Source organism: Solea solea, chromosome 5, assembly GCF_958295425.1.
Source record: "Solea solea chromosome 5, fSolSol10.1, whole genome shotgun sequence".
NCBI lineage: Eukaryota > Metazoa > Chordata > Actinopteri > Pleuronectiformes > Soleidae > Solea > Solea solea.
The window spans coordinates 32149175-32165797 of NC_081138.1; the positions used below are offsets into that span (position 1 = coordinate 32149175).

Here is a 16623-nt window from a genome sequence, read left to right on the forward strand (position 1 = left end):
AGAGGTGAGTCAGCAACAGGTGAGTCCACAACAGGTGAGTCAGTTGATGAGTCAGCAGGTGAGTCAGCAGGTGAGTCAGTAGGTGAGTCAACAGGTGAGTCAGCAACAGGTGAGTCAGCAGGTGAGTCCAGAGGTGAGTCCAGAGGTGAGTCCAGAGGTGAGTCAGCAACAGGTGAGTCCGCAACAGGTGAGTCAGTTGATGAGTCAGTTGATGAGTCAGCAGGTGAGTCAGCAGGTGAGTCAGCAGGTGAGTCAACAGGTGAGTCAACAGGTGAGTCAGTAGGTGAGTCAACAGGTGAGTCAACAGGTGAGTCAGGAGGTGAGTCAACAGGTGAGTCAACAACAGGGGAGTCAGGAGGTGAGTCAACAGGTGAGTCAGCAACAGGGGAGTCAGTAGGTGAGTCAACAGGTGAGTCAGCAACAGGGGAGTCAGGAGGTGAGTCAACAGGTGAGTCAGCAGGTGAGTCCAGAGGTGAGTCAGCAACAGGTGAGTCCGCAACAGGTGAGTCAGTTGATGAGTCAGCAGGTGAGTCAGCAACAGGTGAGTCAGCAGGTGAGTCAGCAACAAGTGAGTCAGCAACAGGGGAGTCAGTAGGTGAGTCAACAGGTGAGTCAGCTGCAGGTAAGAGACGTACCTGGACATCCTTGTGTCCTTGTCCACCATGCACTTGGCCAGGTGCACAGTAAAGTCCATGGGTTGGAGAATGTGTTGGACTGAAGAAGCCTGAAGACGAGCAGACTTCCATGTCTCACCTGGAGACGAGCGGAAGTTAAAGACCTGCAGTTGTGTAGTTGTGTGTAGATGTGGTACAGTGTGTGTGTGTGTGTGTGTGTGTACCTGACTTGCTGTAGAGGACCTGGACTCGTCTCAGCTCCACATTGTATCTCTCATAGGCTCGATCCATGATCTGCTCGAGGGAGGACGAGGACAAGGACGAAGACGGGAGACTGGTCTGCTCCACACTGTTCAACTACACACACACACACACACATTCAACCAGGCCTCCTACTCCTAATCCCATTATATATGGGATTATATAATGGGACATATACACACATATATATATGCATACATACAGTGTATATATATACATACATACATACAGTGTATATATATATATAGATATATATATCTATATATCTATATATATACAGTATATACATATATTATATATAGTAGGGCTGGGCGAATTTATCGATTCTGCGGTATATATCGATATTTTGTTTCCGCCGCGAGTATCGATACATTAAGTCACACTCAAATCCTTCGTGTTCCGCCTGGCACTCTGCTCGCTGCCCATTTCCCCCGTTCGCTTTTGCAGTAAAGAGCGATTATGTCCGTCAGCCGCTAGTGTCGCTGTAGAGCAGGGGTCACCAACGCAGTGCCCGTGGCACTTATCAGACCTTACCATCTAAATTTTAGTTTTTTTTCATAATCCGACAGCCCACGGAACAGAATACTGTTGATTCCATCCAAAAAGGTGAAAAATGACCGAGATACAGCCCGTTGAAACCGCCCCTCAGGTATCCGAAAATAGGCGCTCAAGCTCGGGCAGAGAGCGGCGCTCCGCCCGGTCCTAAGAACCAGAGTCACTTGGGTTTCCGAGCGGTGAAAAAAATCGGAAAAACGGAAAATAATCCTAATCAAACACGGCCCTTGGCGGGGACCAGAGGAACAGAATACCGTTGATTTCGTCCAAAAAGGTGAAAAAATTAGTTTCCTATCTTGTTAAATCATTGTTGATATTTATTATGAGAAATCTTTCACATGATCAGTGTCTTCACATAGCGGAATATTATTAATAATAACATATAGTTAAAGGTAAATTGAGCAAATTGGCTATTTCAGAAGTGTGTATCAAACTGGTAGCCCTTTGCCTTAATCGGTACACAGGTAGTAGCTCTCGGTTTCGAAAAAAGGTTGGCGACCCCTGCTGTAGAGCATTTCTAGCAAGTTACCCGTCTAGATACTCCCTTTACACAGACGCAGACGTGTTCATCGTCCTGTTCACCCGAGGAGATTCAAGAAAATGGCGGGTAGTATTACAAGTCCAGCACCATTATATTTAAAAGCAGATGTGTGGGAACATTTCAGTTTTAAAAAAAGAAGGAGAGCGAGGACTTGGATAAAAGTAGGTGACCCCTGCAGTTTGCAAGCTGTGTCACACAAATGTGAAATACAGTGGAAATACCACCAACCTACGAGCCCACCTAAAACGTCACCATCCGGACAAGGTCTTTGATTTGATTTTGTCCAGCATTTGCAAGCTTTAGACTCTCAGTCCAGTCAGAGCCATAGATTGTGTAATTGATGCTTTCAGTTTTCATTAATTCAACCCAAGTCAATGGAACACTCACATGATGTCACTAAATTCACACTGTCCCTTTAAAATCTTTCAGAAAATGATGGAATCGAATCACATTAAATCGTATCGTGAGATTAGTGTATCGCTACAGCCCTAATATACAGTATATATATGTATACATACAGTATATGTATATACACATATCTATACATATATATGTATATATATGTATAGATATATAGGAACCCAAACCGTCACCTGCAGGTTGCCAAAGTCGATGATCATCAGTTCACTCGTGCTGCTGTAAAAACCTGACTTTGGCAGAAGCATGTAGGACGGCTTCAGGTTGATCCTCAGGTCCAGGACTTTTCTGGTCTCAATGACGTGGGACAAACCTGTAGAGACCAGAACCAATCACAGCCCTGATGAAGACCAGACACCAGGTCACCTGACACCAGAATCCCTCAGAGCTGTCAGATCTTTCTTTCTTTTACCGGCACTTGCTGTTACCATGGTAACAGTGCTGTATTGAGTGTGTGTGTGTGTGTGTGTTGATCACATGACGTGTCAATCAAACTGACCCGTGGCTGTCTTCTCTTTGATCTCCTCCAGTTTGGACAGGGTGGCAGAGGTCAGGACCTCCAGGTCCACACCTTGTCCCGTCTTAAAGAAGTCCACCACGGTGTTCACAGTCAGCTGACGGGACAAAGACCAACATTCAGAACCAGAACTGCACAGGCACAAACAGTAAAGATGGGTTCCCAGGTTAGATCCAGGTTTTACCGCGTCATAAATTATCTCCACAGGCTGTGAGTGGACTCTGAGCAGCTGGTCAGCAGCACTTTCCTCCGGGTTCACCTCAAACACGACGCTGAGCAGAGATGACGCCGCATCTCCCACTGAGGCCATGAGCGAGGGCACCGCCCCCTGCTGCTGAAGGCCCGTCACCAACCAGTGAACCAGCGCAACCTCAACCCTGCACAACCACAGAGAGGATCATGTGATGTTCATCAGACTCTGGAGGCGGAGCTCTGTGTGACACTGACCTGAAGGCCTGAGCTCCAGGTCTCTGTGAGATTTTGGTGCTGAGTTCAATCATCTGGATCTTCAGGATCTCTGGGACGCCGGGCTTCTCTCTGACCGTCACTGACGTCTGTAACAGCTGGAAGGTGACAACCACGGCCACGTACTGAAAGACACGCAGTGTTAGGACTGTCCTGCAGGTGGCGCAACCGCTACAACTGTCTCAAAAACAAGAAGCTCTCAGGTGTGCTGAGAGGATGTCTACCTGTTTAGGCAGAGCCAGGTTATGGGAGCTACCGCTGTAGCCAATGGCGGTGTAGAGTTTCTCCTTCTCCTCAGGGGTCATGAGTTCATCCAGACCTGAACCTGAACCTGAACCTGAGGACCACAGGACATGGATTTATTTTCACTTATTAACAAAACAAAACACTCTTCAGATCAACTACTTACTCTGCGTCTCCTTGCTCTCCTCCTGCTTCTGCTCCTCTTTCTTGGCCTTCCTCCCAAACCAGCTGCTGAAGAACCCTCCTCCTGCCCCTCCCTGTTTCTGTCCACCTGCTGCTTTCTTTCCCACCACCTTCTGTCCTGACCGGACCACCTGCATGAGGAGCACAGAGTCACATGATGAAGTGTCCAGCAGGTGAAGAGGCTTCTGTGTCAGAGAACCTGCGTGACCTCACCTCCATCTGTGCCTGCTGCCGGGCCAACGTGATGTTGAACACGTCCAGAACTTTCTCCAGACCCTGAACACAAGAGTCAGCAGGTCAGACAAAAACACCTGGAACCGTGTAAATGTTGATGATTCAGCAGAACCTGGATGTGTTGCTCCGTGTCCTGGCTGGTCTTGCTCTGACTCAGTAATCTGGTCTTGTAGACGCTCTTGTAGGCCTTCAGGTTCTCTCGGTGCCGTCTGATGTTGCACCAGGACCACATGCGACTGTGACGCCGCACATGGACCTCCAGGATGCTGGAGATGCTGTACCTCCACCTGCCAGAGGATCCATCATGGTATGGTCCGGTTAGGAATGGTCAAGTCCTGGATCAGGGTTGTGTTTCCACCAAGAACACAACCAGACAACAACACAACACCACGACACAACCAGACAACAACACAACACAACACTCACAACCAGACAACACAACCAGACATTACATTACATTACATGTAATGTAAGACAACACAACACAACACTCACAACACAACCAGACGACAACACAACACTCACAACACAACCAGACGACAACACCACACTCCACGACACAACCAAACGACAACACAACACTCCACGACACAACCAGACAACAACACAACACAACCAGACTACAACACAACACTCACAACACAACCAGACGACAACACAACATTTACAACACAACCAGACGACAACACAACACTCCACGACACAATCAGACAACACAACACTCACAAAACAACCAGACAACAACACAACACTCCACGACACGACCAGATAACACAACACAACCAGACGACAACACAACACTCACAACACAACCAACCAGCCGACAACACAACACTCACAACACAACCAGACAACACAACTCACAACACAACCAGACGACAACACAACACTCCACGACACAATCAGACAACACAACACAACACTCACAACCAGACAACACAACACTTGACACAACCAGACAACACAACACAACACTCACAACACAACAAGACGACAACAACACTCACAACACAACCAGACGACAACATGACACAATCAGACAACACAACACTCACAACACAACACATCACTCCACGACACAACCAGACAACACAACACAACCAGACGACAAAACACTCACAACACAACCAGACGACAACACAACACTCACAACACAAGCAGACAACAACACAACACTGGACGACAGGTGTAGACACAGCAGCCCCAGAAGGCAGCACACAGAGCTACAGTGTCATCTCATTGTTACATCATCAGTTTGTGTTGTTGTTGCTATGGTAACGTTTGAGCATTAATAGTAATCACTGTGCTGAAGCTACAAGTTTTTAATGACTCAGTTTTGTGAGTGAGTGATTGTGAACAGATAAACACACTGCAGCCTGGGGGGGCGCTCACACACACATCTCTGACTGACCAGAGTCTCGCGTTCTTGTTCAGAGGGACATCAGGGCGGAACTTCCTGTAAGGGGCGTTCCTCACCATGCAGTCAACGGACTCCAGCTGTTCCAACATGGTCACATACTGTGGACAATCAGAGGACACACAGAGGACAGCAAAGTTAAAACCCCATGACTAACGTGGTTATAAATGAGTCTTAAGTCTCTTTCAGTCTCTCTGTCTCTGTGTGTCTCACTTGTCTGTCCCTCCGTCTCTGTGTCTCACCTGTCTGTCCCTCTGTCTGTGTGTCTCACCTGTGCTCTGGTCATCTCGATGCTGATGTCCTGAACTTCCAAATGAAGGTCGACTTTTGGACTTTTCAGTTCCAGCTCAGCGTTTGGATTGATGCACATTTTAGCTGAAGCAAAGATCGGCCTGAAGACTGAAGACACACACACACACACACACACACACACACACACACACACAGAAAGTGACAATCACTTAATAAGAATGTGATGTTACTGCCACCTACTGGTGGTATGAGTTATGTCAGTGATGGAAACTCACTGTACTGATAGTGAGGAATCTGCTGCTCTGAGCTGATGATGCCACACTTTAACTGATCCTGAGGACAGAGAGACACAGGGACAGAGACAGAGAGACAGGGACACAGAGACAGAAAGACAGATAAACACAGAGACAGAGAGACACAGAGAGACAGAGAGACAGACAACACCATTGACTTATTAGACCAGACTGTAGAAAAGACACTATACATACTACAACCTCCAAACTACAGCGTATACACTACCGCGTACAAACTACAGCGTATTGACTTCAGGGTACAAACTACAGCGCACAAACTACCATGTACAAACTACAGCGTATAGCCTACAGTGTATAAAATACAGAGTACAAACTACAGCGCACAAACTACCGCATACAAACTACAGCGTACAAACTACAGAGTACAAACGACAGGGTACAAACGACAGCGTATAAACTACAGCATATAGACTACAGCGTATATACTAAAGCGTAGACTACAGCGTATAGACTACAGCGTACAGATTACAACGTACAAACTACAGCGTACGGACTATAGCGTAAAACTACAGCTTATAAACTACAGTGTATAAACTATAGCGTACAAACTACAGCGTATATACTACATCTTATAGACTACAGCGTACAACGTATAAACTACAGTGTCCTAACTACAGCGTACAGTGTAAAACTACAGCTTATAAACTACAGAGTACAAACTACAGTGTATAAATGATAGCGTACAAACTACAGCGTATATACTACAGTGTGCAGACTACAGCGTATAAACAGTGTACAAACTACAGCTTATAGACTACAGCGTATAAACTACAGTGTACAGACTACAACTTATAGACTACAGACTACAAACTACAGTGTACAGACTACAGCGTACAAACTACAGTGTACAGACTACAGCGTACAAACTACAGTGTACAAACTTGAGCTCACCACAATATTCTCCCATGATCCTTTGTAAAAGATCGGACTGTTGACGTTCCAGTAAGCGCAGAGAGACTCCAGGCGACCGAGCTGAAACATGACAACAATCAGGTCAGACACAGACACAGACACAGACACACACACAGACACACACACACACACACACACACACACACACACACACACACAGGAGGAGTGAAGCATCTGTCACCTTATAGATGATCTTTGCGGCTTCATTCAGGATACAAGGTTTCCAGTTTTCATCAGTGGTCTGATGAGAAAACAACCAAAACACAGGTCAGCTGTGTGTGAGAGTGAATGTGTGTGTGTATGTGTGTGTCTGTGTGTTACCAGCAGGCTGAGCTCTGACAGTGTTACTCCCATAGATAGGGGGCGCTGTGGGTCCGACAGCTGAAACACAAACAGTCAAAGGTGAGTCTGTTTCTGCAGGTGAGACATGACTCTTGTCTGGACCTAGACCAAGGCCCTTTCTCAATACTCAAGTACACAAGTATGTACTCCAGTCGTACTTGAGAAGTACTCGTGAGTACACACTCCCAGAGTACAGAGTACACAAGTACGAGAGTACGCACAAGTATGGATATTGAGAAACGGCCCTAGACCTGGACCTGGACCAGAACCTGAAGGTGGACCGGTACTCACGTCGTCCTCATAGCGCAGGTGGATGCTGCTGATCTTCACCTGCAGGTTCTTGATCACCTGAGTGGCCAGTTTCTCCGCAAATGTGTCCTTCTTCTTCTCCTCCTTAGGTTTTTCTGTCACAAACAAAACCATCAATGTCATCAACTAGGACCTGAGACCAGGACTCAGACCTGAGACCAGGACTCTGACCCGAGACCAGGACTCGGAACTGAGGTAAATGTGAGGTTCCTCGTGAACATTCTGAGGGACAATGAGGTAAACAGGACAGATTATGTTTGTATGTGGTTTGATGTCAGATTAACATCAAATTGACATCAGATTAACATCAAACTAATGTCAGATTAACAGCAGATTAACAGTTACCTCTACAGATTAACTCACCTGCTTTGCCGTCATGTCCTTTCAGCTTCTTTGAACCTTTTTTGTGCTTTTTATGTTTTTTATGTCCTTTTGAGGCAGCGTTAAAGAACAAAACAGCTGTTAGACAGACAGACAGACAGAGAGTATGTGTGTTCCCGTTGTGTGTGTGTGTTACCGTTGCGTGTGTGTTACCGCTGTGTGTGTTACCGTTGTGTGTGTGTTACCGTTGTGTGTGTGTATTACCGTTGTGTGTGTGTGTTACCCTTGTGTGTGTGTGTTACCGTTGTGTGTGTGTTACCGTTGCGTGTGTGTATTACCGTTGTGTGTGTGTGTTACCGTTGTGTGTGTGTGTTACCGTTGGGTACGTGTGTGTGTTACCGTTGGGTGTGTGTTACCGCTGTGTGTGTGTGTGTTACCGCTGTGTGTGTGTGTGTTACCGTTGTGTGTGTGTGTTACCGGTGTGTGTGTGTGTGTTACCGTTGGGTGTGTGTTACCGTTGTGTGTGTGTGTGTTACCGCTGTGTGTGTGTGTGTTACCGTTGTGTGTGTGTGTTACCGTTTTGTGTGTGTGTTACCGTTGTGTGTGTGTGTTACCGTTGTGTGTGTCCTTGTAAATCACAGTCTCCAGATTAAAGAGCAGATCTCCAGACTGACACGCTGATGCAGCATGAACAGCACAGACACAGGTTAATACACTCATCTGTGTGTGTGTGTGTGTGTTATAAGAAGTGGATGTAGCTCCGCCCCTTTGATGATGAGAGTAACAGTGTTTACTGTGATATTAAAGCATGTTATTTTTACAATGCTATATTTAGTATTTAATTTCACTTTCCTGTATGATAACATTTAAAGTGTGTTTGTTGTAGAACATTCTTCATTGTTTGATGAAATCACAACACGTTGGAAATATTTCTACAAAGTTATTGTATTCACATAATATTATTATTATTATTCTTACACTGATGTTATATTAATATAATGATCCTAACATATGAACAGAAACCTGCAGACTCATGATCATATTATTAGGAACAATAACAACTCCATGAGTGGCCACTGCAAAACAAGGCAGAGGGGGCGGAGCTACATCCACTTCTTATAATACATCCCAGAGTCAATGAGGTCAGTCAGAGGTCAGAGGTCAGAGTGTCTCACCTCTCTGTAGTGCCTCCTCGATGCGCTGCAGTTCTCTCTGCTTCGCCTCTTGCCGGTCACGCTCCTCCTTCACTGCGTCGTATTTCATTGCTGAGAAAAAAAACATTGAGCAATTTGAGTTTTATGACACCAGCTTCAACTGCCCCGCCCCCCACCTGCCCCACTGAAGTGACTTCAGAGTAAAAGCTCGGACAGCAGAAGGCTTTTATTGTGAAGGTTTTAATTTGCTGATGCTGTGTAGCCGGGACAGGAAGGACAGAAACCGGATCAGACCAGAACCTGAACTGAACCACCACCTGAGACTCGGCCTCCCATAAAGGGACGTGATTTCAGCTGAGATCCAGCTGGAGCACGCACGCACGCACGCACGCACGCGCACACACACACACACACACACACACACACATTAAAGGGACACTTCCTAGTTTTTTGTATGAGGAACTCTCCCACACACACACGTGCGCGTCGCGCACGCGCACAGACACTCTCACACACACACACACACGCGCGCACGCACACACACACACACACACACACTTACTGGCTCCAGGTACGACCAGCAGGTAAAGACCGTCTAACGTGGCGACCACAGCGTCGTTATAAAGGTTCTTCCACGGAATCTTCAACGTCAGCTTCCCTGAAACAGATGAGTCAGCAGATTTCATTCATTCATTCATTCATTCATTCATTCATTCATCCACTCATCCAGAGACATGAAGTGTGCAGGAGGTCAGGAGACTCACCGATCTGTCCAGCCTTGATTTTGAATGGAACATCAAACTCACTCTGAAACACACACACACACACACAGAGTCCAAAATCTAATAATCTGATCAGATTAAAATCCTGTGTTTAGGTGAATTATAAAACCTTCTCTCCTTCAGTATTAGCCAGTTATACCAATTCTTGAATCACATGACGGTCCCATGACCGGACTGTCTGTGTGTTACTATGATTAACCTGCAGGTGTCAGTGTTCATGACTCACCAGAGCATTCTCCTTCACCTTCAGGTTCTCCAGCACCACATTACCTACACACACACACACACAGTTAATCAGAAGTCAATGATCAAGAAATGCAGGGAACAGCGCCCCCTTGCGCAGGTGTGGATCAGTGTTGTTTTGGCAGCCATTCTAGATTTAGTCTTCTGGACTAAAATGCTTATTAGTTTTACATTTGAGTTCTTTCTACATGTGATAGTTTTAGTCTTTGAACTCATTCATTAGATCAGTAAGTGTTACAGATCGCTGTCGAACCCTAGTCAGAGACCGGCTCGAGGTCGGAAAGACTACAGTGGACCCCGCCCCGGACCCCGCCCCGGACCTCGGCACGGACATATGCACTTGCTGCGGCTTCTCCCACCCACCGGCATGTGTTCATTGTTCATGTGTTCATTGGTTCATGTGTTCATTAATTCATGTGTTCATTGGTTCATATCTTCATTGGTTCATGTGTTCATTGGTTCATTGTCCGTTGGTTCATGTGTTCATTGTCCATGTGTTCATTGGTTCATGTGTTCATTGATTAATGTGTTCATTTGTTCATTGTCCATGTGTTCATTGTCCGTTGGTTCATGTCTTCATTGGTTCATGTCTTCATTGTCTGTTGGTTCATGTCTTCGTTGGTTCATGTCTTCATTGTCCGTTGGTTCATGTCTTCATTGGTTCATGTGTTCATTGTCCATGTGTCCATTGTCTGTTGGTTCATGTCTTCATTGGTTCATTATCCATGTGTCCATTGTCCGTTGGTTCATGTCTTCATTGGTTCATGTGTTCATTGTCCATGTGTCCATTGCGAGAGCCGACAGCTGATTGGTTGAACGCAGTGACGCAGTGTGAGGAAATAAAAACTGATCCTGTTTGACAACATTTTCTAAATGACGTCACACCTTTAAACACAAGCACACTATGATTCTTGACGATTTATTACTGATATCGACTGATCCTTACCTTTGCAATGAGCCATGTTTGTTTAATTGTGTTTACATTTCACTTCCTGTCGCGTGACGTATAACACGGTCGTTCACATGCAAATGACGCGGTTGTTAATGTCATCGCTGTGAGCCGTTCTTCTCTTCGCTGAATCAATATTATCTCTCATCAAGTCAACTTTGCATTTAAAGGCACAAACCGACACTTTTTCTCCTGTAACCGTTGTTCCGCTGTTTGTTGTTATCAGCGGTGTGACGGAGAGATTGAGCCAAATTTGACATTTAAACCCAAATAAAACATGACTCGAAGTTTAAAGTAAAGCCGATTTTAACATCAGACTCTGGCCGTTCACATTTGATATTTTAACATGTTCTTTATCACGTGGGCAAATGTTGTGACGGTTGTGACTTTTTAAGTGCGGTGTTTGTGGGCGAGGTCTGGCGCGTGTCCTGGCTGCACGGCGGCAGTTGCTAGCTAACAGCGGAGCTCACCTCCCCAAATCCCGATCTTCAGCTGAGACTTGTCCAGGTTCTCCACGTAGTCTCCGATGAACCTGTTGAGCAGGTCACTGACCAGAGACTCGAACACCATGACTGAACGCTCCGGACTGGACCCTGAAACAGGGTCACGCTCACGAACAGCCTTAGCGCTTCACCTGACTTCCGGGTCAGATGATGACAGAAAAACAAGGATCGACTCGCTCTGGCATCGACTAGTAATGTCTGAGTGTGAGAGCATCGATCAGGAAGTAGTTCATTTTTTCTTTTTTTTTTTCTTTTAAACAACTTAATTGAAATAAGGTTACGGTACAGAAGTGATTTAAAGAATCATCCTGCATTAGTGAACAAACAAGCAGAGCAAAAACAGGAGAAATAAAACTTTGCCAGGGTAGCTGATGAGTTATTAAAAAGACCAAACACTGACAGTCTTAATTGCCTTTTTGTTGTTATAGCCAGAAATCAAAGAAATATAATGCACAACTTCATGGGTAAAAGGGACAAAATTAGGTTTTTTACCACTGAATTTACATTTATGAATATGGAATTTTGCCAATAGAATCAATACATTTATAATGAAGTACATATTCTCTCTATTTTGAGTTCTATAAAAGCAAAATACCACATTCTCCCATAATAAAACAAAGTCTTTATAAATAAGGAAGTAGTTCTTTGTCTTCAGGATGCCCGAGCCATGGATGTATTATAAGAACTGGATGTAGCTCCGCCCCCTCTGCCTTGAAGACAATGTTGTCATGGTGACCACTTCCGTGAACTGCAACAAAAAATACTCACGGGCCCAGAAAGCAATTTTCCTATTGACTACAATAGTAAAAGAGACGCCTCTAAAAGTGTCCACAGGACACCTGGAGACATGGACACAGGCATGTATAGATCTTTATATTCTGTATGTTTAATTCATGGAGTTTCATATTTGAAAAACCTTCCTTAGGCCATAACGAGCCCAGAAAAATCTTATTTCTCAGAGTGACGTCACAGGTGAGTACGAGCACAGCAAAGCGCGGTCATGTGGCGTCGCGGGAACGTACGATGTGAACACTTTACGAGAAATGTGAATAAATGAAGGCAATGAGGAGTTTTCTGATACATTTTTAACGCGCCGAGCTAGTCGAGAACACGGACGCCTCGTTCACATAGCCCAAAGGTATCATGGGGGTCATCATCATGGGGGTCATCATCATGGGGGTCATCATCATGGGGGTCATCATCATGGGCGCTACACGACCCGAATAATAAACGTGGAAGTCAGAAACTTTTTTGGCATATGCGCTGGGTGAACCAGGGGGGCGGAGCTCTATCCAGTTCTTATAATACATCCATGGCCCAAGCACAAACATCGTTCGACCGAAGACGAACAAAAATTCATGACCTCGACTCAACAGGAAGTCGGCCATCTTGGATTTGGCGTCCATCTTGGCATTTTACAAGTTCCGTAACTGAACAAACTCGTTTGAGGGCATTTATCGTAGCAACGCAAAAAACACGTCAAATTGTACTAGACCCATCCAAGTTCAAAAGTTATCGAAAACTTTTGCAGATCCGAAAGGGCGTGGCCATGGCAGCCATCAGAATTTTGGCGAATTTGGAAGATTCGCCACGAAACACAAAGTGCGCTATAACTTCACTATACATTGGCCTATCGGCGCAAAACTTCACATGTGACACGAGACCCCGCCCCTGAACGCGTCTACAAACGCAAACTTCAGCCAACACGATGTCGGCCATTTTCAATTCTGCCGCCAAACACAAAGTAACTCGCCCGTACATTGACCAATTGGCTCAAAACTTGATATGTGAGACCAAGGACCCGCCCTGAACACATCTGCAAGACATTACCTGCACACAGGAAGTAGGTCACACGAAAAACAGGTAGTGCCCTGTAACTCGCCCATACATTGACCGGTCGGCTCGAAATTTGATATGTGGGACCTGAACATGTCTGCAAACTATGACCTGTACACAGGAAGTAGGTCGACTGAAACAGGAAGTGCCCTTTAACTTTGTAGAGCATTAACCAATCTGCTCGAAACTTGATATGTGAGACCAAGGACCCGCACTGAACACGTCTGCAAGCCATGACCTGCACACAGGAAGTAGGTCTTTCCAGACAAGAAGTGATCCATAACATTGCCATACATTGACCAATCTGCACTAAACTTCACAAGCGTGATAAGTGACCCGGCCAGAACAGAGTCCAGGGCTTACCCGGCCTGCTGGCGTGGGTGGGGGCGGTGGCTGCGAGGGCCTGCACAGCGCTGCTAGCAGCTTTAATTATTATTACACATGTATATATATATATATATATATATATATATATATGTGTATACATATATATACATTTATATATATATACATGTGTAAAAAAGAAAGAAAAGAAACAAATGTTTGTCTCATCTAAAATTAAAGTGATGTTAAGTTTTTTCTTCTTCTTCTGTCTGACACACTGGACACAGGTGCTGCTGCTGCCTCCCACTGGTGACAGAACGTCATTGCACCTGTGTGTTTGCAGTGGTTCTGTGTCACAATGCTGCTCCACACTGACCTCCAGTGGTCATACACAAAACAACTGCTCGCCTGTTCTCCCTTCCACTGTTACCACGGTAACGGCCATATGATGAACATAAACCTGAGCTGAGAGAGGTTTGTTGTTGTTGTTGTGATCAGGACAAAAACACGTAAATGAAATTTCCTGTAATCAGCAGCTTCATGTTAGAGGACAAGGACGAGAGCGAGGCGAGGATGAGGACGAGGACGAGGACGAGGACGGGCAGGACTTTAATGAAACAGCACTTTGATGATGAATGAGTGAAGCAGGTGAAGCATGTGATTCAATGTTCCACAGAGAGACAGAGACGAGCTCTGACTGACACATAATTATTAAAACACAGAGAAAAGACAACACACTGACACTCAGTGTCCACTCACTGAGACACAGACAGACACTCACTCACACACACACACACACACACACACACACACAGGAGCTGCTGGTCCTCTGCTGCCTCGTGTGGTCACTTTTGTGTCATTTAAATACATCAGAATAAAGGATTTCAAACAGTGAAGTAACAAAATAAGACATTTGAACTTAGTGATGGAGGCAGCAGTGTTTGTGTGTGAGTGCGCGCGCGTGTGTGTGAGTGTGTGTGTGTGTGTGTGCGTGCGTGTGTGTGCGTGAGTGTGTGTGTGTGTGCGTGAGTGTGCGTGTCTCTGTGTGTGTGTGTGTGTGAGTGCGCGTGTGTGTATGCGTGTGTGTGTGCGTGAGTGTGTGTGTGTGTGTGTATGCGTGTGTGTGTGAGTGAGTGTGTGTGTGTGCGTGAGTGTGCGTGTGTGCTTGAGTGTGCGTGTCTCTGTGTGTGTGTGTGTGTGCGAGTCTCTGTGTGTGTGTGTGTGTGCGTGTCTCTGTGTGTGTGTGTGCGAGTCTCTGTGTGTGTGTGTGTGTGCGAGTCTCTGTGTGTGTGTGTGCGAGTCTCTGTGTGTGTGTGTGTGCGAGTCTCTGTGTGTGTGTGTGCGAGTCTCTGTGTGTGTGTGTGAGGGCTTTACAAACACGTTTCAAAATAACTGAAAATCATTTGTTTGTGTCTTTGAGGACAAACTGAACCTTTTGTCCTTCCTTGTTTACCTTGACTCTCTCTCCAGGTTAATCTTATTAGTTTCTCATGTTTCACAAGTTATGAATGAATGACGCATAATCGAAGGTCACACCCCCTGGCAGCTGGTCATGTGACCTCCATCCTCTCTGAGGGTCTTTAAAGGGTCTGTGGTGCTCTGAGACACAGAAAGACAAACAGCCACAGGTGAGTGACCTCCACCTCTCTGTCTCTCTTTCTCTGTCTCTTTCTCTCTCTGTCTCTCTCTGTCTCTGTCTCTCTCTTTCTGTCTCTCTCTTTCTGTCTCTGTCTGTCTGTCTCTCTCTCTTTCTGTCTCCCTCTCTCTGTCTCTCTCTCTCTCTCTCTCTCCCTGTCTCTCTCTCCCTCTCTTTTGAATAAAGTTTTTAAAACAGTTTCTTTTTTAGTTTTTTGTGTCGTTTGAAATCTTTTGTAAATTTTCTTTTTGTTCATTTTTCATATTTGCATTTCGATTTTTATTCTTTGACGTTTGATGATAAAAAAAACTGTACTTCCTTTACCAAAGTAAAAGCATGTCCTTCCTGTCTGAGTGTTGGACGATCACATGACCTCTGTCTCCGCCCTCAGACTCAGGATGTCGGTGCTGCTCTACTGCTGCTTCCTCAGCCTCCTCCGTCTCTCTTCCGCTCTGGTTCATGGAAACATTCCGCTGGAGGACGACCCTGTCACAGGCCGACGCCCTGACTCCTCCTACCTGTCTGACATCGGTCAGTAACGTCTGTCCAATCAGATCAATCAATATATTTCTGTCACATCCATTCATCTTCTTTATCCTCCACATGAGGGCCACAGGGGGCGCTGTGCCCCTCTCAGCTCTCTCTCTCACACACACACAGGTTCTTCCCGGGTCTTCTTGCTGCAAAGACAAGCGTTGTAACCACTTGACCCCTGTGTGTCCATTCTGTGACAAATCAAGCATCACGTGTGTAGAGATGGACTCTGACGTGTCCATGTTTGTCCTGGTTCTTTAAGTTGGACACGAATCTGTTTTCTGTCCTGCAGAAAGGGGCCACACCCCCATCCAGGACCCCGCCCTCCTGCGTGTGGACTCAGTGGAGGATCACTTCCTGTTGGACGCAGGCTCCTACGATGAGGTGAGTGTGACTTATTTGAAAAATCAATAATTTTTTCCAGGTTTGGCGTTAACGTGTCACGCATGGTTTTCCAGGACTCCGCTTCGCTGCAGCTTCAGGGTCGAGCCATGCGCTCCCCACGCCGCTGCATCCCTCATCAGCAGTCGTGTCTGGGTTACCCGCTGCCCTGCTGCGACCCCTGCGACACCTGCTACTGCCGTTTCTTCAATGCCATCTGCTACTGTCGCAGAGTCGGCCACGCCTGCTCTCCTCCACGCACCTGACCTCCACGCATCTGACCTCCATGCATCTGACCTCCATGCACCTGACCTCTACGCAGAGCAGGAAACACCTGGACATCAGTGCATGTAAAACGTCTTCTTTGCGTAATCAATAAATGAC

General features: G+C 46.0%; 2 protein-coding genes across 7 annotated transcripts in view; one reads left to right on the forward strand and one right to left on the reverse strand.

Moving 5' to 3' along the window:
* vps13c (vacuolar protein sorting 13 homolog C) overlaps window positions 1-11687 on the reverse strand; it is a 42993-nt gene extending 31306 nt beyond the window's left edge. For 5 of the 6 annotated variants that reach the window (XM_058630216.1, XM_058630215.1, XM_058630214.1 and 2 more), the window contains exons 1-24: window positions 11496-11687; window positions 10060-10103; window positions 9816-9858; window positions 9614-9709; window positions 9073-9162; window positions 8512-8574; window positions 7940-8005; window positions 7559-7671; window positions 7247-7306; window positions 7107-7166; window positions 6905-6985; window positions 5975-6032; window positions 5719-5846; window positions 5442-5548; window positions 4143-4317; window positions 4010-4072; window positions 3780-3927; window positions 3595-3707; window positions 3353-3495; window positions 3090-3282; window positions 2888-3002; window positions 2565-2701; window positions 839-971; window positions 636-753 (exon numbers count right to left, since the gene is read on the reverse strand). In XM_058630216.1, coding sequence (XP_058486199.1) covers window positions 636-753; window positions 839-971; window positions 2565-2701; window positions 2888-3002; window positions 3090-3282; window positions 3353-3495; window positions 3595-3707; window positions 3780-3927; window positions 4010-4072; window positions 4143-4317; window positions 5442-5548; window positions 5719-5846; window positions 5975-6032; window positions 6905-6985; window positions 7107-7166; window positions 7247-7306; window positions 7559-7671; window positions 7940-8005; window positions 8512-8574; window positions 9073-9162; window positions 9614-9709; window positions 9816-9858; window positions 10060-10103; window positions 11496-11595 — 2447 coding nt within the window. In that variant the 5' untranslated portion in view covers window positions 11596-11687. The remainder of the gene's footprint in view (window positions 1-635; window positions 754-838; window positions 972-2564; window positions 2702-2887; window positions 3003-3089; window positions 3283-3352; window positions 3496-3594; window positions 3708-3779; window positions 3928-4009; window positions 4073-4142; window positions 4318-5441; window positions 5549-5718; window positions 5847-5974; window positions 6033-6904; window positions 6986-7106; window positions 7167-7246; window positions 7307-7558; window positions 7672-7939; window positions 8006-8511; window positions 8575-9072; window positions 9163-9613; window positions 9710-9815; window positions 9859-10059; window positions 10104-11495) is intronic. The other variant, XM_058630217.1, reaches the window with a different exon arrangement.
* A 3485-nt stretch (window positions 11688-15172) lies between these two features.
* agrp (agouti related neuropeptide) lies at window positions 15173-16623 on the forward strand. The gene is made up of 4 exons (XM_058629949.1): window positions 15173-15316; window positions 15716-15855; window positions 16151-16242; window positions 16317-16623. Exons 2-4 carry the CDS (start codon window positions 15723-15725, stop codon window positions 16503-16505), a joined length of 414 nt encoding a protein of 137 aa, XP_058485932.1. The 5' UTR covers window positions 15173-15316; window positions 15716-15722; the 3' UTR covers window positions 16506-16623.